Here is a 22,709-nt window from a genome sequence, read left to right as displayed (position 1 = left end):
CTACGAAACGCTAAATACAGTTGTCTAGTAGCATTAATCTACCTTAAACGTTGCAAATATTGCATACATTGCTTTAGCCTAGCCTAAATTAAGTCTAATCATGCTTGAAATAAAGAATAATGTAAGGCATCGTCATCTGCAACATTTATAAAGCCATGGTGTGCATCAGACAAATACATGTTGCTGCTCTATCCTTCTAAATGAAAGCCAAAGTTTACTTTTAAACTTAGTTTCTGAATACAGCTAATATCATACACTCTCTACTACTTTGCCGTAGTCGTAGAGATATGACATCACTGCAACATCATTGGATAATTGTAATGTTGGGCCTTGATCAGAACACCTTACAGTTTGTTACATCTGATCAAGACAGTGCTGTATAATCTCTATTTGTTAAGATGTTGTTGGACTGTTTAAAAAAAAGAATTGGTGGCAATTATCTTAATCCATCATCATAACCAGGTTTTGCTGTGCATTACCTCCCAAACATCTTCTATTTTAAATTTTTTTTTCTGTCCCGAGGACATCAAACAAATCAAGTTTTTTTTGGATGCAATGTGAAAAGTTTCTCTGAGCATTGCAGAATCTGACCTTAGGGTGACCTTGCTTGGGCGTCCACAACTGAGAAGATTGGCAGTTTTTGTGCTATATGTCTAATGAGTTTATGTCAAAATGGAATTAAAAGTTGGTGTTGAGGCACATTTTTTTCCATCAGTTTATATCATATACAAAAACAACCTTTCAATACCTTAAAGGAGCTTTTACTTTATTCTACACCAACAAACACACATCAGACTCTGCACTGACCGTGGGGTGACCTGCTGCTGGGAATGGGCGTTGGGCAGGTCCTTATTGGGATGCGCTCCCCCCTCTGAGTTGGGAACATCTGGCGACGTTTGACTCAACTTCAGAGTCCCTACCAAAGCAAAAAACAGTCCAATGTCTTTTATTTAATGCTTCCATCAGTTCAGCTGTAATAATTACAAAAAAGACTGGTTTGTTGAATAACGTCAGACGATAAAAGGGCATGTAGAGTTGTTAAAAAAGGGCAGCCACCTTACTTATCTCTGTAAATAATGAATGACGTTCAGCAGCATTGCAGAGCTGCAAAAACTCAACAGCAGAATAACAATCTGCTGGAAAATCTAATTAAAAAATCAGCTACAGTTCCAGTCTTAGCTTTGTATTCTTAAAATGATTATTAGATTATCAGAGAGCTTTGCTGATTATTTGCTTATGATTGCATACATAATTACCTTTCTGATCACGTGTTAAAATATAAATATTTAATTATCATCATGTTCATCTTGCTGATAAGGTTTTATATGACACCAAATACTAAAACAATTTTTTTCTATCAAATAAATACAACTAAATAATTATTTCAATTCATTCTTTACTTGTTTAGCTGGATCAGAGTGAGTGAATTTTATTAATTAAATCAATGACTTCAGGGAGAATAAATATGACGTAGCATAGCTTAGCTACTTTTGAGAACTGGAAAAACCAGACAACGTGCTATTCAAGTAAACTTGCCCATTTCTGCAGTCCGAGCAATAATTAACAACGAAGGAAGAACCTGAACTGAGATTTAGCTTGCCACAACACAAATGAAGTGGGGTAGTAGGGGAAGTAAAACAAAACAGCCTTCAAAAGATCTATGTTACAGAACCATAGCAAAGAGTAGTATCATGGGGTCCCCACATCTCCATGGCAACCACGATGCTGTCTACTTGCCAACTGGCATTGAAGGAAAAAGCCTTTTTGTCCTACCTTCAAAAAAGTAAATGTGGTGTTTGCTGAACACTACTGTGATTTTAGGTAGAACTGCATGCTTTGGTCAGATGAGACTGAGCTTAAGATCCAAAACACTTCGGGTGGGTCTAGCGCACAGGTCCACAACCTGCAGTTCCAGAGCCGCATATGGCTCTTTAGCTCCTCTACGGTGGCTCTTCATAACTGGCCAAAAATGCTAAAAAGCAATGTTCTAAGATGTAAAGATAATTTAAAAAATGCTAGCCGTAGCAAATGTTCCTCTGTTTTCATGCAAGAAATACATAACACTTGCAAAAGGAATGACACTAATAGTGTAAGGATCTTTTTTTATTAACTAATTTACTTTTCAGTAGGTAACAAACTATGTTTGTTGATGTTGTTCTCAGTAAAAATAAATTATGAAAATGTTTTAAACTTAAAAAAAGAAAAAAGATTCAAATCTAAACAAATTTCCTATAGTAGGTGTTATGAAAACAAGCTTTTTGATGAAGAGTCGTCTTGCTATTGTGGCTCTAAAGAAATTTGTTTTAGCTAGACCGAAGGTCAGAATGGCTCTCAGGCTGTAAAGGTTGCTGACCCTTGGTCTAGTGCAAAAGAAAGGATCAATAAAAGTACCTTATGCCCCTGGCTAAGTGCAGTGGAGGATCTGTGATGCTATGGGCCACTTTTCTTTCAAAAGCCCACGGGAACCTTGTTAGAGCGCTGGACATCATGAGCTCTTTAAAATACCAGAAGATTTTAAATAACACTCTCGGGTTAAAAACCAATAAAAATAAAATTGAACTGAATTGAATTGAAATAGGTGGTCATTGGGTCTTTCAACAGGATAATGACCCAAAACATGGTAAAAAAAAAAAGTAAGCTAATAAACAAATGAAATAATAAAAGCGTAATTTTGCTATAAATGTTGGATGATGGATGAGAGCGCTTTAGATTAACACAAAATAATGGCTGTTGATCCTCTTTTTGTTATTATATTCTTGCCCTTTTGACTTAATATACTTAACTAATAGTAAGAGTCCCAGGTCTCGCGATTGATCTATATTAGGGGTATATTTCAATAAACATGTTCATATGAAAGGTTGAATTTTTCTGCTGCAATTAAAGATGAATTTATTTGACACATTTGTTACCAGGAGTGCTGAAAAGTGTGGAAAGAGCAGTACCTGAAAACATTACAGGACTTATTGTGGAAAAAAGTAGCAAATAAATTATTAGTGCATAGTTTTTATTTTTCCATCAGTAGAATAAACTTAATGAGAGCGTCAGTGTTGAACTAACTTCCTTACATTTTTCTCCCACTCAACCTGATGCTCGAATCTTTTAAGGTGATCTTCATCAATAATTCCCCAGAAGGTCTTTGGTTGATTGGTTTGATTGTTTTTTTTTTTTTCTTTGGCTGCCTTTTCACCAATTTTCAGTCTGCTTTCTGATCATTTTTAAAGAAATATATTTTGTTGTCTTTTTTCAGGCACTTTAATAATAAAAAAAGGTCCAAAGAAAACATTGGAAGACATTGAGAAAGCCTTGGTTGCTTGGAAGAAAAATATAAATAATTGAGTCCAATGAAGGACTCCAGGCCTTTGGTCAGTTCTGTAAAGGAGGCATTGACTAACTCTTAGATGCAGGGTGGGGAAAAGCATGTATATCAGTGAGCTTGGCATTTCTCACCAGCATTGTTGGGGTAGGAGTCCATATCCAGGTATGAGTGCTCCTGGGTCTCGTTTGGCCCTCCAACTCCCCCTCCACCCTCCCCCCTCTCCAGCCCCACCAGGTCAGAGAAGTGGGGGTGTCCCTGCTGCCCCAGTGAGGGGTAGAGCGAGGATGAGGAGTGGCCCTCCTTCCTTTGCAGCAGAGGGGGTAAAAGGGATGGCCCTGCTGCTCCTCCGAGACCACCAGTTCCAGGCAGCAGCCCCGACGTCAGGCTCAGCCCCCCACCCTCCTTGTCTCGCCATGGCAGCCAGCAGAGTTTCCAAGAGACAAACAGGGAGACAGAGAGAAGGACGATGCCACAGAACGTCACAATGACCGACAGCAGACTGACAGAGATTTCTGCAGATGGAAAAATAAAAATGGAGGGAAAAGAGAAAAGTTAAGAACATGTAGCTTTGATGGGGTTTTACAGAAGAAAATTCAATTCAGCTTATTTATATAGCGCCAATTCACAACACATGTCGTCTGAAGGCAGACACATACATTCCAATTAATCCTAACCATGGAATAGTTTAGTCAGATTCAGTTATTTATTCAAATTGGATAAAAGGTTTTTCTATCTAAGGAAACCCAGCAGATTGCATCAAGTCAGAGATTTGTAACATTCACTCCTCCTGGATGAGCATGTAGAGACAGTGGACAGTCACTGGCGTTGACTTGGCAGCAATCCCTCATACTGAGCATGCATGTAGCGACAGTGGAGAGGAAAAATTCCCTTTTAACAGGAAGAACCCTCCAGCAGAACCAGACTCAGTGTGAGTGGCCATCTGCCACGACCAACTGGGGGTTTTGAGAGAAAATCATCAACAAAGTAGCACCTAAAAGTACATCCAGCTCAAACTGATAGGTTCTTTTTGTTCTAATCGCAACACAAACCACACCCCTGGTGAAAAGTTTGTGATTTGCAACAATCGTGTTTTACCTTAAGAGGCGAATAAATGGGTACCTAATGTTGTAAAGCCCAAATGATGAGGTAGGATTCATCATTTGAGATCTTAAACTATCTCGCTAGTGCATCTGACAGATCTACGCCACCATGAATGTCACCAACAGGAGTAAAAACAACAACCTCGTCTCCAAGTGCCTGCTATTAAGACATCATGCATATGCCAAACAAATCAACAGTAAACACCACAAATACACCATTACCACAATATCTACAAATCACACATCACGCAGCAGCACTTGGAACCTGCTACAAGCATAAAGTGTCATTTGCAGCTATTCTCTGAAGCTTTTATCCAGCATTTAAATCCTGGGCTGAAAATGGGGGCAAACACGGTCGGATTTCCTGAGGAAGGAAAAATGAGATGAGATAGGAGGAGGCAATGATGAGAGAGGCAATTAATATAAAACAAAAACACACCCACAGTGATGTCATCCTGCATTTCTTCAACGTTATGAGCCTTTTAATCTCTGACAGGTTAAGGGGGAAATGGTGGAGCCAGTGGAGACAATGACTCAATTAAACCAAAAAGCTTGACAGAGTAAAAGAGCAGGACATCTCCAACGAAGGCCTCCATCAAATACAACACATAGCTCCAGTTAGAGGTTTACATATACTCTATATGATTCAGTGATTTATTATTATATATATTTGGTTAGGTTTTACCACCAACTTGCACCCTGACTACAGAATATTTCTGACAATCAATAAGCACCAGGATCATCCTGGCTGGATATTTGACAACTCTCCTTTTCAGAATAGGTAGATTGTCTGGAACATAACTGGATTTAAAGTATCATCCCAAAAATTTCAGTGAGATTAAGGTCAAGGGTTTGGGAATGGCAGTCCAGTTGTCTGATGATAGTCTGCCTGATTCATTCCAGTTCAGACAGTTTAGATGTGTTTGGTTCCATTGTCCCATAAGAACACCCAACTGTGTCTAAATTCAGCCATCTAGCTGTTAATTTGAGTTTGTGCAAAGCACCTGTTACACTGAAAAATGAAACAGCCCTATGACATGATGCTGCCACCACCATGCTTTACAGTTAATACACTGTTGATATGTCTGAAAGCTTTACCTGGACTTTCTCAAAAAAAGTATTGGGTCCCACCACCAAATCGATGAATTCGGGTGTTCCAATCACCTCCATGGCTGCAGGTGTATACACTTTGCTGAGGATAAACTTGACTGGCCTGCATAGAGTCCAAACCTCAACCTTCTTGAAAACATTTGGGATGAATTAGAGCACAGGCTGCAATTCTGGTTTTCTCATCTAACTATGAACACTCTCCTAAACCCTGTGGAAGATGTTTAGAGAATATCTGAAGTTGCAGTTGCTGGCAACGGTGGCTCCATCAACAAATTGGACCTTACAGATTAAAGTAGACAAACAAATACTTTTGACAATATTGTGTGCTTCTTGTCATTGGGGTCAAATGTTTTTTTTATTTTTTATTCAGCTTCGGTACAGTCCATCTATACGCTGCTATTTCACCACATTTGTCATGTCAAGGCACTTTTTAATTCAACCAGTCCAATCATATAGATAAATTCAAATTAATTTACGTACATTCCAGTTGGATCTGAGTTATAATCAAGTGCAATCAAGTTTTATCATGCCAACCGGTAACTGGTTACTGAGCATGCATGTGGCAATAATGGAAAGTAAAATCCCTTTTTAACAAGAAGAAACATCCAGCAGAACATGGCTCAGTGTTGCATGAAATCTGCTGCGACTGACTTGGGGTTTCAGAAGACAGAGTAAACACACAAAAAACAAAGAAGCACTGGTCTTGGGGTACTTTCCATGTTAAAGAAAAAGTAAAGCGTTAATGGCAGTAGAAGCTTTCTTAGTGGCTTCATCTAGAAGAGGAACACAGCTAAACACAAACGCTCTGAGGAGAGAGACAGGGTTAAACACAGAAAGATGGGGCCAAATGTATCATCTATAGATAAACACATGAAGTTGTTGGCAGCAATAGCTCAGCCAATGGGCCAGAAAGGTGTCACAGCAAAACAGAAACGCCAGGTCAGTTGTAGCTTCAGAAAAGATTAGAAAACAGAGAAGATAAAGATAAAAGTAACAAATAAATAAGAGAAATATGATGTATCTTTTCAGTTTTTATTAAGACTCTCACTGCAGTGTTTTGGATCAGCTGAAGGCTTTTAACTGAAATGTTTGGATTTCCTGATAGTAAAGAATTATATGGTCCAGCCTCGAAGTAACAAATCCTCGGACTAGTTTCTCTGCATTACTCTGGGACAGGATAGAAAAAGGAAGTCCTAGAAACCTGTTTAAATGAGATTTAAATGATATGTCCTAGTCAAAGATAACACTGAGGTACTTTACTTTATTATCAAAACCAATTTAATACTATCCAGGTTACGTCTCTTTTTCAAAGATTACAGTCAAAGATGACAACTTCTGTCTGAAGTTAAAAGCAGAAAATTTAAAGTCATCCTTGTGTTTATGTCTTTGACACATGCCTGTAGTTTACCTAACTGATTGTTTTCATCATGATTTATGGATAACTATAGCTGAGTATCATAATTATCACAGTGGAAATTTATTCCATGCTGTCTGACCTACTTACCAAGAGGGCGGATATATTTAGTAAAACGAAATAGCCCAAGCACTGAACCCTGTGGTACGCCACACATTAAAGCATGAAAAAGATTTATCATTAACATAAACAAACTGGACTGTTCCCTTGATCCCAGACAGATCAGGTAGAAAGTTGTGGAGAATTTTAAAGCTGAGTTAGATTATAAAAGTTTATCCCAAGCTTTGAACATCTCACAGAGCTCTTTTCAATCCATCATCTGGACATGGGGAGAGTATGGCATTTACAAACCTACCAAGACACTGTTGACTACCTAAACTGACAGTCAAAGAGAGGATGAACCACAGAAGCAGCCAACAGGCACATTGTAACTCTGGAGGGGTTGCAGAGATCCACAGCTCAGGTGGGAGAATATGTCAACAGCAGCATAGCTGGTCACTCCACAATCCTTCCATCTATGGTTTAGTGGAAAAAAGCCCTTGTTGAAAGACAGCCATAAGAAGTTTCAATTACAGTTTGCCACAAACTATGCAGGGGACCCAGCAAACATGTGAAATAAGGTGCCGTGCTCAGATAGGACCAAAATAGAACTTTCTGGCCTACATGCAAATCCTTGTGTTTAGCAGGGAAAAGCATGCTGGTCAGTTGGGAAGATGGAGGGAGATAAATACAGGACAGCCTGAAGAAAACCTGTTAGAGACTGCAAAAGACTTGAGGTTGAGGTGAAGTGTCACCCTCCATCTGAACAATGACTCTAAACATGTTAGAATTGACCAGTTATAGCCCAGACCTAAATCAAATTAAGTATCTGTGGCAAGATTTCTGTTATGAGACATATCCCAAAAGGCTTTCGTCTGTGACTGCTGTAAAATCAGGTTATTACAATGTATTGACTAAGGAGTTGTGAATACATGAGAGCCACACATTTTAAATTTTTATTTGTAATAGATTTTGAAAACCAGTTTTTCCACACTGCAGCTATGCACAACTTTGTGTTCATTTGTCACACAAAATCCCAATGACATACATTGAAGTTTGTGGTTGTAACAAAAATGTGAAGAGGTTATAAGGATGTAAATAGTTTTGTAAGGCATCATAAGCTTCTGACCACAACTGTAATTAAAAACATGTGCTTTCCAACTTCAGCACATGCTGGTGCCTGAAAATGTTGCGTAAATATTTATAGATAAATAGACTAAATATACAATGAATATTTATTCTTATCCTGGACCATTTGAAGTCATTTTATAAATAGCATATTTGGGTATGATGACTGTCTTGACAAAAGAGGACCAATGAGAGCTCACAGTGATCTGAGTCCCAGAGCTCTGAACATGAATATGCATAGTTTGTGAGTAGACCAAGTAGACTCATTACAAAGATCTGCAGACTGTGTATGCCTGGCCTATCCCCCCAGAGGCTTCTCAGCAAACACTGCATCTTTTGGCCTCTTGAATTGCTTCCAGACCACAGGACCAAAGATTAGCCATGTTTAACTGACAAAATGCTTTCTAAATGGTTCCATCACTAGACAATCACAGCTAAACAATATTAACTATTAACTATTTTATATGTGACAATCCCACATAAAGCCAATCATCTATCTGTGGGTTACATCATTGCTGTCTTGTCCTCCGCACGCTTTCCTTCACCATCTGCTTCTTTGTTGTCACCCTTTTCCCTCTCCTCTGCTTTCTTGTCTCTTGTTGGTGAATTATTCATCAGTCTGTGTATGTCATTAATCAGCACTTGTTCAAAAGATATGATTCGAGTGCGGAGAAGGTGGAGTGGGGGTGGGCTCCATCTCGGTGGAGAACAACATGAGGGGAAGAAGAGATAAGAAGCGAAAGAGAATTCAGGATGGGGAAAAAATGAAGAGCTGGGTGGGTTTAGGTGGAGGAGGGCAGGAAAAGACGGACTGGAACACGTGTTGAAACAGACATATAAGTTGATAGGGTCAATTCCACAGAGGAGGCTAGGGAGGAGAAAGGCTGCAAGGCACATGAAGTCGATACAACTAGCATGCTATGTGTGAAAGAGCAGATACATAAAAGGCAATAATAGGAAGAGGAAGAACCGTGGAAACAGAGATGAAGGAACTTGACAATGATTTAGAGGAAAACACTTGAAGAGCTGGAGAGCTTCAGAACGTGAAAGGTTAATGCATGGATCTGTTGGAGAAAAACAAAAGGAGAGGTAAGTTGTGTCAAGCTGAGAGATCATTGTGCACTGATAAGTCACTGGTGTGATCAAATGTGTGCAGCGACAGTCGGGGGCAAAAACCGCTCTCCTCCATTTGTGTCTCTTTAGGGCAGTCACTGTACCATCTCGAGCACTGATCCTGCCAGAGATCCGTCACTAATCCACAAAGCATAAAGAGCGAGTCAGCAGGCAGCCGGGTTGGTGGGTGGGTATCAGGCCTCTGAAGCTCGCCGTGAGGAGCGTCTGAGGCTCCCTGTCAGTCAGCGACTGACGCAACCCCCACTGGGAGTCGTACAATGCTCTACATCAAACGCATCTCTGCTGCTTACACAAGCCATTCGCTGACAGCTTTCGGCAATCGGCAGCCCTCTGAGAGATCGGACACTTCCATCAGCAAACGCAGGAATATCACAGCTCCTAAAGCGGGGAGCTCGACACCTAAAACTGTGGCCTAACATTTCTGCACAGAGTCATCCAAAACTCAGGAGTCACGATAGCCATACTGAGCTAATCTGCACTGAGCAACAGATCCATGGTAATCGGTGTAGCACATCCAAACATCCCATGGGAACCCACACACAATACCAACTCAGCAGATAAACAGGAAGATTGGTTTACATAACACTGCCTCTTTTATGATCACTGCAGCAATCACTTAATTACACAGTAATGTGATATTGCATGATTTGGGGAGATAGTATTATTGTGGTCAATACAAAAATAATGATCTTTAGGTGAGCCGCATGTTGGTGCAGTTGACAAAATGTCCTAGGCGTTCTCCTTATGCCCATATAGGTTCTCTCTGCGTACTCCTACTTCCTCCAGCAATCCAAAAACATGATTGTGATGCTAACTGACCATTAGCGGTGTGACAATACAGCCAGCTTATGAGATGAGACGTTACGGGCACAAGATCTTAATACTATTTTGGAAACAATTAAAACATATAAAGGGAATACATGTCTCACAAACCAGAAACTGTGTTTTGAAAAATGTGCAATCAGTCTAATTTTGATCTTGTTTTAGATTTAGATAGTGTGAAAGGATGAAAGGCAGTGCAGAGTAATAAAAAAATAGAAATGCCCTTTACTTAGCACTGACAGCAAACTACAAAGAAGATGTCAGTTTTTGTTTTGTTTGTAGCTAACAGCTGTACAAGTACATTTCTGAGTACCCAAAATCCTGCCACACAAATGATTTAAAAGCAGTGGAGCCTTCTGAGTGCCAGTTCAAGGCTGTATGGGGCCCTAAACAGAATATAATTTGGGGCCCTTCCAGCTACCTTCACTCACCAAATATTAGAACAGAACAAGGCACTTATTTCCCCTTTATATCATCCATGTTCAAACGTTTATACATTACATATTGCCCATAACCATTATTATAATAGTTTGTTCTTACTGCTGCTTTTACAAAAGGGTTTAAAAACGTTTACAATATACCTAGACTCTCAGACAGAGACATATACCTCCATCCATCATCTATAACTACTTATCCATTTAGGGCCCTGGGGCAGGTGACTCGAACCCGAGTCCTTCTTGCTGCAAGGGAGCATTGCTACCCAATGCACCACTATGGAGCCAGACACTAATACAGTCCATGGATAAAATTCCATAGGTTTTGTGGTAAATACAGGTCCTTCTCAAAATATTAGCATATTGTGATAAAGTTCATTATTTTCCATAATGTCATGATGAAAATTTAACATTCATATATTTTAGATTCATTGCACACTAACTGAAATATTTCAGGTCTTTCATTGTCTTAATACGGATGATTTTGGCATACAGCTCATGAAAACCCAAAATTCCTATCTCACAAAATTAGCATATAATTAAAAGGGTCTCTAAACGAGCTATGAACCTAATCATCTGAATCAACGAGTTAACTCTAAACACCTGCAAAAGATTCCTGAGGCCTTTAAAACTCCCAGCCTGGTTCATCACTCAAAACCCCAATCATGGAGGCAGTCTTACGACTGCCGACCCGACTGCTGTCCAGAAGGCCACTATTGAAACCCTCAAGCAAGAGGATAAGACACAGAAAGAAATTTCTGAACGAATAGGCTGTTCCCAGAGTGCTGTATCAAGGCACCTCAGTGGGAAGTCTGTGGGAAGGAAAAAGTGTGGCAGAAAACGCTGCACATCGAGAAGAGGTGACCGGACCCTGAGGAAGATTGTGGAGAAGGGCCGATTCCAGACCTTGGGGGACCTGCGGAAGCAGTGGACTGAGTCTGGAGTAGAAACATCCAGAGCCACCGTGCACAAGCGTGTGCAGGAAATGGGCTACAGGTTCCGCATTCCCCAGGTCAAGCCACTTTTGAACCAGAAACAGCAGCAGAAGCGCCTGACCTGGGCTACAGAGAAGCAGCACTGGACTGTTGCTCAGTGGTCCAAAGTACTTTTTTGGATGAAAGCAAATTCTGCATGTCATTCGGAAATCAAGGTGCCAGAGTCTGGAGGAAGACTGCGGAGAAGGAAATGCCAAAATGCCAGAAGTCCAGTGTCAAGTACCCACAGTCAGTGATGGTCTGGGGTGCCGTGTCAGCTGCTGGTGTTGGTCCACTGTGTTTTATCAAGGGCAGGGTCAATGCAGCTAGCTATCAGGAGATTTTGGAGCACTTCATGCTTCCATCTGCTGAAAAGCTTTATGGAGATGAAGATTTCATTTTTCAGCACGACCTGGCACCTGCTCACAGTGCCAAAACCACTGGTAAATGGTTTACTGACCATGGTATCACTGTGCTCAATTGGCCTGCCAACTCTCCTGACCTGAACCCCATAGAGAATCTGTGGGATATTGTGAAGAGAACGTTGAGAGACTCAAGACCCAACACTCTGGATGAGCTAAAGGCCGCTATCGAAGCATCCTGGGCCTCCATAAGACCTCAGCAGTGCCACAGGCTGATTGCCTCCATGCCACGCCGCATTGAAGCAGACATTTCTGCCGAAGGATTCCCGACCAAGTATTGAGTGCATAACTGTACATGATTATTTGAAAGTTGACGTTTTTTGTATTAAAAACACTTTTCTTTTATTGGTCGGATGAAATATGCTAATTTTGTGAGATAGGAATTTTGGGTTTTCATGAGCTGTATGCCACAATCATCCGTATTAAGACAATAAAAGACCTGAAATATTTCAGTTAGTGTGCAATGAATCTAAAATATATGAATGTTAAATTTTCATCATTACATTATGGAAAATAATGAACTTTATCACAATATGCTAATTTTTTTAGAAGGACCTGTATGTTTTCTTAACTTAAAACTGCCTTTTATGAGCAGTGAACTTGCACTAATACATATACAGTTAAGCCCAGAATTATTCATACCCCTGCAAGAAGTAGGTTTAAAAATATTTTTATTAACCAAGAAGTTTGTTTCTAATGGCAAATGAGGCAGGCATATCTCAACTGATAATAAAACACAGCAAAATGGATATCAGTGCTGAGGAAAAAAATTTATTAGTTTTTCTTTACATGTTATTAAAAAAACGCAATGTTAAAAATTATTTAAACTGTTCTTATAAATCATTGGAAATATTTGTATTTAGCTTTACAGCAATCAAACCCCTCTTATAATTGCTGAGCAGCTTTTTGCATGTTTCTACTGGTATTTTAATGACTTATTTTCATTGATGATCTCAAAGGAGTTTGGAAGGCCTCCTTTCCATCACCCTAATCTTACTCCCTGGACAGATTCTCAATCAGATTCAAGCCATGAAAACGCTACTATTTATTCCAGTTGGATCGAACATGTTGATGAAATTAAAAAATTACTTTAAAACGAAATCTGCCTGGGGTATGAATAATTTTGTGATTAACTGTATATATAAATAACAGTGTCTGTATCCCTTTGGACATCTTAAAAGAAATGCAATGACTGTAACCATCGCAATTTCATTATACAACATGAATATTTCATGATCTGTTTTTCTGAGTCCTCATTGCTTCAAACAACCCTTAAACAGGAATGCTCCTCAGATCATCTGACTTGTCGTAGTTGCCACTCACCAGTTACTCGGTGTTGTTTTGTGATATGTCAATACTGATAACATATTTTTGATTATTATATTTGTTCTTTGATAAAAGAAATAAAAAAGGGTAGCATCCTTTTTTTGGAGTCGGAAAATGGTTTTTTAAATTATTTCCCCGGAGACTCCAAAGCTGTCTGTTAAGATCTATTATTCCCCCTCCAAGGGCACAGCATCTGTGGTCTTCCTGAATACACCGACCTGGAAATGAAAGCTATCTTTAGTTGTTTTCATAAGGTGGAAAATGTATTTGTATACATTCAAAGCAGCTCCATGAGGCAGCTCTAAATACATTTTGAAACATCTTGAGCAAACTGTATGCCCAGAAGGAAAGCTGTTTATTCTACAGGGAATGTTTGAGGTCTATTGCTGCTTCCTCCTCCACCATGACCATGAAACCACAATTTCATGGTCATAGATTTAAGGCTGAGCATAATCCATACCTAGCAACGGCTCGTGACTCGTTTGAAAGAAGCAGAAGCCAACTCTGACATGTTTAAAGCATGAACAAGAGTGTTTGATTAAACCCTAATTTTTCAGATACAGTTTCATTTTCTCCCTTTTATTGCACAAAAATGTGAGTGAACACATTTTCGTTCAGTCAGTTCTTTTTGATAAGAAAGCATTTCTTCATAGTAACTCCTTTGATTTAGTAAGATGTATGAGAAATCAAGGAGCCTCTCTCATGTGCTTATGGTTATTTAAAATAATAATAAGCCCAATTAAGCCCAGTAATTTTGGTGCAAGTTCACTGCTCATAAAAGCCAGTTAAGAAGACATATTAGTGATCATGATCACAGTACAGAAGCCAAATATGCACTAGTTTCCTCCTGTTCTCTGTGTTCACATAAAATGGTTATATGTTTTCTGATTCTGCTGTCAGATTGTTTAATATTTTTGTTGTTGTCTATAATAAATAAAATAGCACAAATCCTAGAAAAGCAGTTCACACCCAGTCCTTGGATTTAGATATCTTAGGTCTTAAAACCTCCAGAAAAATAATGTAGTACACTCGTTCTATTAAAAATAACTTTTAAACCCACAAAGCTTTTAAGACATCCTGGTCCAAAGGTTTTAACTCTTTTTTGCAAAACAATTTTTTCCAGAATTTTCTCTGTTTATATGGATTATATAGTAAAGCTCCCCCTCCCACACCTGTTGCTGTGAGCTACAAATTAAGCTCTGTGTGATGGATGAATGATTTATTTTGCACATTCTCCCTCCTTGTAAAACACACTCCAAAAAAACTCACAAAAGATCTCAAAAGACCTAAAAATATAAACAAGGGGGGAAAGTCTTTCAAATCAATTTCTAAACAATTGCTGATTACCATATAATTTGCTCCAAGGTTCACTCAGAGCATCACCACTTTGCCAAGGTCTGAAAAAAGTACCAAACTGCCTGCACTGGGTGCAAGGAAATTGGTTAGGAGGTTCAGGAGCAACCCTGGAACCATCAAGACTAAAGCCTAAAGTGTCACTATCCAGAGTGAAGACAGTTTTAAATCACTTTGAGATGGTGCTGATTAAGAAAGAAACTACTGTAAACCATAAGACTTTAGGAAACTAGAATTTGCAGCTGCTCTCATGGAAAAAACAAATATCTTCTTAAGAAAAAAGAAATATGGTCAGACAAGACAAAGTTTGTGCTGCTTGTTCACAATGACAAGCATGGTGGCAGCAGCATTATGCTGTGGAACTGTTTTGCTTGCACCATGCACAACGTGAATGAAAGAACGAAGGATGACCACATTGAAATTCTCCGGTTAAACTCAAATCACAGGTAGAGGATTTAAACTCAGACACAGTGGGGTGTTCCAAGAGGGCAATGGACCCTAACATGTCAGAACTGTTTTATGGATAAAGCAGATTCATATTCAGCTTCTGAAAAGGCCACCACAAAACACTGACCTCAACACTTTTGGAGTTTATGGATCTTAAGCTGGGTCTGTGCCAAGACAACAACCAGTTTATATCAACTTCAACAATCCTGCCCAGAGGAGTGGTCAACATCCAGCCAGAATTACGCCAGTTGCTGATTTATGACTTGTAAAGTATGTGGAGAAAGACCTGGAAGAGACCCAATCTCTACAAGACTCATGAGATCAGTGTTAAAATGTTTCATGAGGACCTCCAGGTGTGTGGGATACCTGTGTCCAGCTGTCTGTTGCGGCCCCTCAGCAGGTAGCTGAACTCCTGGCACTGTTCGTTCTGGCTGTAACCCCTCTGAGTGTTGAAGCACAGCTCCTCCACCAGCATCAGCGCCTTCTTACACAGGTCTTCATCCCAGTCCCCCGACATGCTCCAATCCGCATCGCACTCCCACCGCAGCAGTCAGCCGATGGCAGCGCAGCCCTCGGCGCCCTCACCTATCGGACGGCCCCCTGCAGAAGTACAGAGCTGGCCCGTCCACCTTTTTACAAGGTGTCAGCTGAGAAAGACGATGCAGGAAGTACACGCAGGAATCAGCGGGGTGTCCTGGTGCTGATCACCGAGACCAGGGTGAGATGCCCCTGAAAGACATGAGGAGAGAGAAACTGGCTATGTGAATCTCAGGGCACAAATTAATTAATTAAAATATGAAGAGAAAACATTGACACCAGAACATAGATCTTATAGATCGCTGGCTTTGGGACATCAGGATTTATTCTGCAGTCTAATAATTTTCCTTTAGCCAAGGCACAAAGTTAACCTTTTCCCCTGTACAGACATGGTAAAAAATAAAATACGCCCTCTTTAAATTCTAAGGTTTTACATCTGAGGGCCTGAGAAAAAGGATGTGGTCCTAACTAAATTGTTAAATTAATTTAATTCTACCTCAAGCATGCAAAACAGAGCACAGCAGATTCCATTATTTATTAAACAAGATGAAGCCAAAATGAGAAAGCTATTTATGAAAAACCAAAGACGCCCCATGATTCAACAGCTTTTAAACCCAGGAATTTTGGCCTGCTCTTCTTTGTGGAACATTAATTGATTGTTTGTCGAACCCAGCTTGGGCCAACTCTTTTATTCTGGACCGATGGGATCACATTTGAGTCTAGAATACTTTGATATACAAAAGAGCTAATGGTCTACCCAATAACTGCATCCCCGAATCATCACCCCTCCACCCCCGTGCCTGACAGTTCATGTTTTTCTCCAAATATGGTGCTGTCCATTATGGTCAAACATCTCTCCTTTGGTCTCATCTGTCCAAACATAACTCCAGAAGTCCTGTCATTCATTCAAATGCAACTTTCCAAACCCAAGTCATGCAGCCAGATACCTTTAGAGTAAGGAGGCTTTCTCTTTCGACCACTCTCAACAAGTCGTATTCAGTCTTTTTCTATTTTCTTTTCTTCTTTTTTTGTCCTGTCGTGAACTTTGATATTTACCCTGCTGTGGCCCTCAGAGTCTGAGATGAATCTCTTTTTGTACATTCTCTGGACATTGCATGGTCTGACCTTGGGTTGTATTTGCTGGGAAACCAACATTAGCAGATGTTTAAAGTGACTTCCACTTGTGAATAATCTTTTTGCTCTGAAGAAACAGGAACTTTAAATACTTTGAAAACGTTTTTTTAAAGGCTTTACTAGACTGATGGGCAGCAACAGTTGCTTCTCTACAGTCATTGCTGATGTCTTTCTGTCTTGGCATTGTGTTAACATACACCTGTATGCTCTAGAGCTTCAGAACTGACAGAACCTCTGCTTTTACAAAGGCGGTCAATAAGGTACTTTAGAACATATGGAAGCATCAAGGGTGCACTTAGTTTTTCCACCTGAAGCGTTTTAGTTGTGGCTTCATCTTTGTAAGTAATGATTGTGTGGAATCTGCAGTGTGTTTGTGTACATTTGCAGTTCAATTTAAAGAATTTCAGAACCTGATAAAGACCAGACCATGGAATCAAAACAGGATCTACTTATTTCTTATCATGACTGTACTACTACATATGTTCAATTAGTGTTGTATACTATTTTTGCTTCTATTATTATTAACAAACGTCAAACACTATTGCCCATTGTGGGAGAAGGAGTGGAGGTGGTGGAGGATGGAGCAATATAAATACCTCGGTGTTCACCAGGACAACAGACTAGAGTGGAGATGCAACTGTGAAGCCATCTACAAGGGGAGACAAAGCAGACTGTACTTCTTAAGGAAGCTTAGGTCCTTCAGTGTTTGCAGCAAGATGCTGCGTATCTTCTATAAGTCTGTTGTGGAGTGTGATCTCTTCTGGAATCATCTGCTGGGGTAGCAGCATCAGAACCAGGCACTTAAAAAAGCTCAAAAAGCTGATAAAGAAGGCTGGCTCTGTTCTGGGGACTCCTCTAGAATCTCTGGAGAACATGAAGAACATTATGGAGAACTCTGAGCATCCTCTTCATGAGACTGTCCTACAACACCAGAGTGTCTTCAGTCAGAGGCTTCTTCAGATGTGCTGTAAGACAGACCGCTACAGGAGATCCTTCCGGCCCACAGCCATCAGCCTCTACAACAACTCTTTGAAGAAACCTGAATAATATGAGCTACAACAACATTTAATTTCCCTTTGGGGTGAATAAAGTATTTTTGAATTGAATTGAACTGGATTGAATTAAATATACTGCATATATATTTTACCTTATTTAAAGCCAGATTATTGAATCAACAGTTTGCACGCCTAATTTCACAGGGCATGTTGGCAATTATCTCCTGGGGCTGTAGTGATAGTTTTGATGTCTAAAACTGACCAGTAGTTTTCTGTAATTACACAGTAATTTACACAATTATAGGTTCTCTTGAGTCGTGTCTCTAAAATGCGTGGTGGAAGCACACTGAGCGTAAATAAAATGGGTACTGTGTCGTTTTTTTTCCTTGTTTAAAATGATCAGATGAATTTAATCATTTTTGCTAATTTGCTAAAGCAAAAAAAAAGCAATTTTAGACTGATTTTGAAAAGAAAAGCAATAATGAATGCATTAGGTTTTTTTAAACAGATGTGATAAAGTTACCATTTATTTTTTACCTTTTCTGGACTCAACTCTTGATGATGATGTTGGTCATTCTGAGACAGTTTCCTGGTGAATAAATTTGACAGAGGAGCAGGGACTTATGTCTCGCGTGCATAACCCTCGTTCTTCACTGCAAGGGGTAAACGAAGCTGCCCTTTAGCTCCAGCAGGACCTGTTGGCGGCAGTACCTGTTGGCATGGTCTTCCACCAATCTACGTAGACAGGAGGCTGACTTCTGAACGTTTGTGTGGAAGCCCTCCAATAGCACCTGAAAAACAATACAAACCAACCAATCAGAAGCAGGTAGAGCAAAAACAAAAAACAACAGAGACCAATAGGTTAAATGCTGCAAACTCCCGTAGACGTCAGAGTTTGACATGATCAGAAATGTAAAATGTGGCTCTCTTTTGTGAGGCCTTTTCTGTCCTTTCATCCAAGAGAAGCTGGTTTTCTTTAGTTCGTGGTCTTCATTTTTGATCCCATTCTGTCAAAATAAAAACAGGTCAACGCTAAAACGCTTCTCTTTCCCACAGTCTGTGCGCCTCCGGGGACCCGGACCAAATGTAATGCGTGTAAAGATCTGTCTAATTATACAAATCTGCTGGAAAAACATCCTTACACTGAGATAAAGTTCTGTCTAAAACTCCTGAGTCATCCTTCATTTCCTACTATTTTTCTTCCAAGCTGCTAGTCAGTCTTGTAATGTTTACAGTAATCTTAATCAGTAGATTATTAAAAATTCCTGCAAAAATTCCTGTGAAGCTGAATTTTGAGGGGTTTTTTGTTTTTTGGCTTTAAGCTATAATCATCAAACTGAACGGAAAAACATGGATGAAATATTTCACTCTTTGTGTAATGGATCTAGACGTATAAAGAAATGAGAGTTGCCTTGAGACCTTTGCACAGTCCTGTAAGCCCAGCAGGGGGAAAAATAAATCAGTGGTAAAACACAATGTTCATGATGAGAAGTCAGCTCAGTTCCCCACTCAGCTGTTTGTCCTTGTAAAGACCTATTTCTCAAGCAGGGTGACGTGTCAAACAGAAGCAGGACTATTGATCATCTGATGCATGTCGTTCTGTGAGATGTCAGAGTGGCACCTCCCTTGCAAAGTGGTCCTCGAGTATCCATCTGTCTTCTGTCTATCAATCAATCGCTGCATTAGGCAAAGACATATTTCACTCACTCAACAGGGTCCGAAACAAGAAGTGCTTCCACTCAATTTCTACTTTTCGTCTCAGTCAGTCTAGTCCATTTTAGCTGTCCATCTCAGCAGAAGCCTGGTGCAGAAACATTAAAGGTTAAAGAATCAAAGCATCCATGCAAGAACAACATCCCCTCCTTTTCCACTAAGAAAACAAATGTGTTTGAGTGACTTAAGACCTAAGATATCTAAATCCAAGGACTGGGTGTCTGGCACGGAGGCTAGCTGCATCCAATGCCAGCTGGAGCATCGAGACAAAGAGGCAAAAATAAAAAGATTTAGGATAGATGGAGCAAAAACAGAAACGGAAGACAGAAAGGCGTTTAAAAATCTCACAGAAAGGCTGGTGGTAGTTTACTGCAAGCATACAGTATTTACAGAAAAAGAAATCGACTACTCATTTGAGTTGGTTAGCACCAAGCCCAGAAACACATGTTCTTTCTGCAGATATCAGAGCAACACTAAACCTGCCTTAGACGCTCCATTGACTGCCACTCAGCCTTGGATCAATACTTCCGGGGAATAAATACGCCACATCACGGAGCAGTCGCAGCAGCAGGGTCACCGTATGGCTGAGCAGCGGAGACAGGACGGTGTGCAAGGTCACCGTCTCATCAGTCTTCAAAAGTAGAAGAATCAACCACGTCCAATCACAGAAAAAAGGGTGAGATCCAATCAGATCATGAGCTGAGATCTTGACAGATAAAAAAGTATATAAAAAAGGGGGCACTTGCTGTTTGTGGAGAGATATAAATTCAAGGATGTATCAGGAGAAAGGAGGCTGCAAGTTCAAACCTCCACAGATGTCCTTGAGCGAGATGCTGAGCCCCCCCTTGCTCGCCGTTCCAGTTAAATCTCCCAGGATAGGAGCATTAGTTCAATGACTCATTTTTAAAGCTGAGTACAGCCATTACATCCAACCTTCCTGGTGATAAAGCAGATGAAACCTTTGTGTTTGTATCTCCTTTTGATGAGGGGATCATTCCTGCGCTTGCAAAGAAAGGACGATGATTCTCCTGAGTCTTATTGCTGAGACACACACTAATGAATATATATCTAGTATTGAACTCACTCCTTCAATTCTCTTTTCACACAGTAGTTCCAGACAGTTTTCTTCCTCATCGACCTGCAAATTTAATATAAATGTCAGAAGGCAGGTTTGTTAAGATACAAGGATCCACATTGGAAGTGACGGATTCACCTTCATGTTTTAGATTTTTCCAAGTCCTAGCTCTCGTTGGAGCCAAATCTCATTGGACAGACAGAGAAAAGACAACATTGCCTTCGATCTAGACAACATCAAGGCTAAAAGCTGCAAATGTGTTCATATAAAGATAGCTCTTGATGCCTAAACAAGGTTAAAAGGTGGTTGGGGATGATCAAATGGACCAACGAAGTCTGACTTGTAATGTGTTATGGCCCTCGAAAGTCCAGTTTGCAGCATAAGGACTTGCCAACCTCAAACACCCATAAAAAGATGTCCAGGAACCAGAGTAAAGGATTTAAACTCATATAAATCTCCAAGAACCTGGATGGTCTTTGCAGGGTCTTAATAAGGTTGTCTTGAGCTCAACAATAACTCCTTGTCAGAGTTACATGTAGTAGAGCTCTCTCTGAGAGTCATGAGCCTGCACAGTTTTGCATAGAGACAATGGTGGCAAGAAGGGGAGAAACACATCTTGTGGAATGAGATTTTACCATTTTAGAACATGGTGACATTTTACCAGCAGGGAGAAGTCCAATACACCCTGCAGACTTTACTAGTGAAAAGGGTGTTAGGTTTTGTATGGCTATTTGCAGTGAATTTGAAGGGATTTGTTACCACCAGGCTTCTGTAGAACTTGATGACAAGCTGAGGAGGAAAATCTGCCATTTGAACCAGCTATGTAGAAACAGGGGTAGGCCTAAAAGAGCGACCCTAGAGGACTGGAACTGAACACGACTGGTTTTTGTGGTAAGATTTATAGAACATGGTAGAGAAATAAACTGCAACAGACTATATATGGATTATTTGTTGATTTGTCTGCTGTGAAAATGATGATTTGTTGATTTGTCTGCTGCACACCACCAGTTGCTGACCATGAAGACTTAAACTTCCAATTCCCAGATTCTGAATACGTTCTAAACTAAAGTATGGATCAAAACTGGACTAAATCATTTTTTTGCTAATTACAGGGCTGTAACGAGGTCTCATGAGAGAGGATCTCACGATATTAAATCACTGGCAAAACAAACCTAAGCCGTAATTAAAAGGCCTGGATGTGACGGTGACTACTTTCAACAAGCCGGTCAAATAAAGATCGAAAATCCAACTTGAGGGACAAAGTTTCATCCAGAGTGGTGGACAGGAACTTAGCTGACATACTACTGTATACTATCTATTCCTCTGGCGCAAAGTCCGTCGGACTAGATGAAAAGGTTTCAGAAGCTATGAAGAAGTGTTTTCTAAAGCCAACAAACCGAGCTCACTCCAAACGCACGTCTTTGTTTCAGCCCTCGTTTACAAATAATTGCAGCTTCTTGTAGGCACTAAACAAAAGGGTTATTTCGTAATGTTTGATTGGTTCTAGACATTTGATCACCTTAAGTTAAAAATTTAAAATATTTTCACGGGTCAAAGCTGAACTGGATGATTCTAAACTGAACAGAAGTTCTTTAAAACACAGTTTAAGATATATTGAACCTTTAATTTATTATTGAAAACAGGGAAAAGGAGAATTTCATTCTTATGTGGCATTATCACTACTTCAAGATATAGACAGGAATAAATACCACAACATATGGAGAAACCAAACCTAAACTGAATTTGAGAAATCACAAACGGTGAAAAAGGTTGTTTCATCTCATTGTCATGAACCCAGCACTATGTATTGTCTCGTCTTGTAAGCCAGATGAATCGTAAACCCTCTAAAGATCACAGATTCTTCAATACACATTTTATGATTTCTGATACAGGAAAACTGTTGACCTTTAGGTTTCATGATTGAAATCCTCAGTGATCAAGAAGAAGACAACTGTATTTTTTCTCTTGCTTCTTAAAGACGTTTCACGTCTCATCCAAGAGGCTTTTCCAGCCTTTTGGATGGGAGGTGAATGCACATAGGATTGTCATGTCCTGAATGACTGAGCATTTCCACCAGCGTTTTCAGAGCAGGTCCTACAGGGGGCGGAACCTGGGGAAGACCCAGAAATTTCTGAAGGGATTATATATTCTGTCTGGCCAAGGAACACCTTTGGATCCCCCAGAATGAGCTGGAGGGTGTTGCCAGGAAGAAGGATATCTGGGTTTTCCTTCAGGA

General features: G+C 40.0%; 1 protein-coding gene across 2 annotated transcripts in view; it reads right to left on the bottom strand.

The window, feature by feature from the left end:
• The window catches only part of LOC124862864 (synaptotagmin-C-like), a 55,314-nt gene that overhangs the window by 27,536 nt on the left and 5,069 nt on the right, over positions 1–22,709 (bottom strand). For both annotated transcript variants that reach the window (XM_047357045.1, XM_047357044.1), the window contains exons 2-5: positions 18,223–18,476; positions 15,386–15,748; positions 3,448–3,828; positions 808–916 (exon numbers count right to left, since the gene is read on the bottom strand). In XM_047357045.1, the coding sequence (XP_047213001.1) occupies positions 808–916; positions 3,448–3,828; positions 15,386–15,536 (641 nt within the window). In that variant the 5' untranslated portion in view covers positions 15,537–15,748; positions 18,223–18,476. The remainder of the gene's footprint in view (positions 1–807; positions 917–3,447; positions 3,829–15,385; positions 15,749–18,222; positions 18,477–22,709) is intronic.

Source organism: Girardinichthys multiradiatus, chromosome X (genome assembly GCF_021462225.1).
Source record: "Girardinichthys multiradiatus isolate DD_20200921_A chromosome X, DD_fGirMul_XY1, whole genome shotgun sequence".
Classification (NCBI taxonomy): domain Eukaryota; kingdom Metazoa; phylum Chordata; class Actinopteri; order Cyprinodontiformes; family Goodeidae; genus Girardinichthys; species Girardinichthys multiradiatus.
The sequence above is the reverse complement of the archived record's forward strand: the minus strand, read 5'-3'. Positions and strand labels throughout refer to the sequence as shown.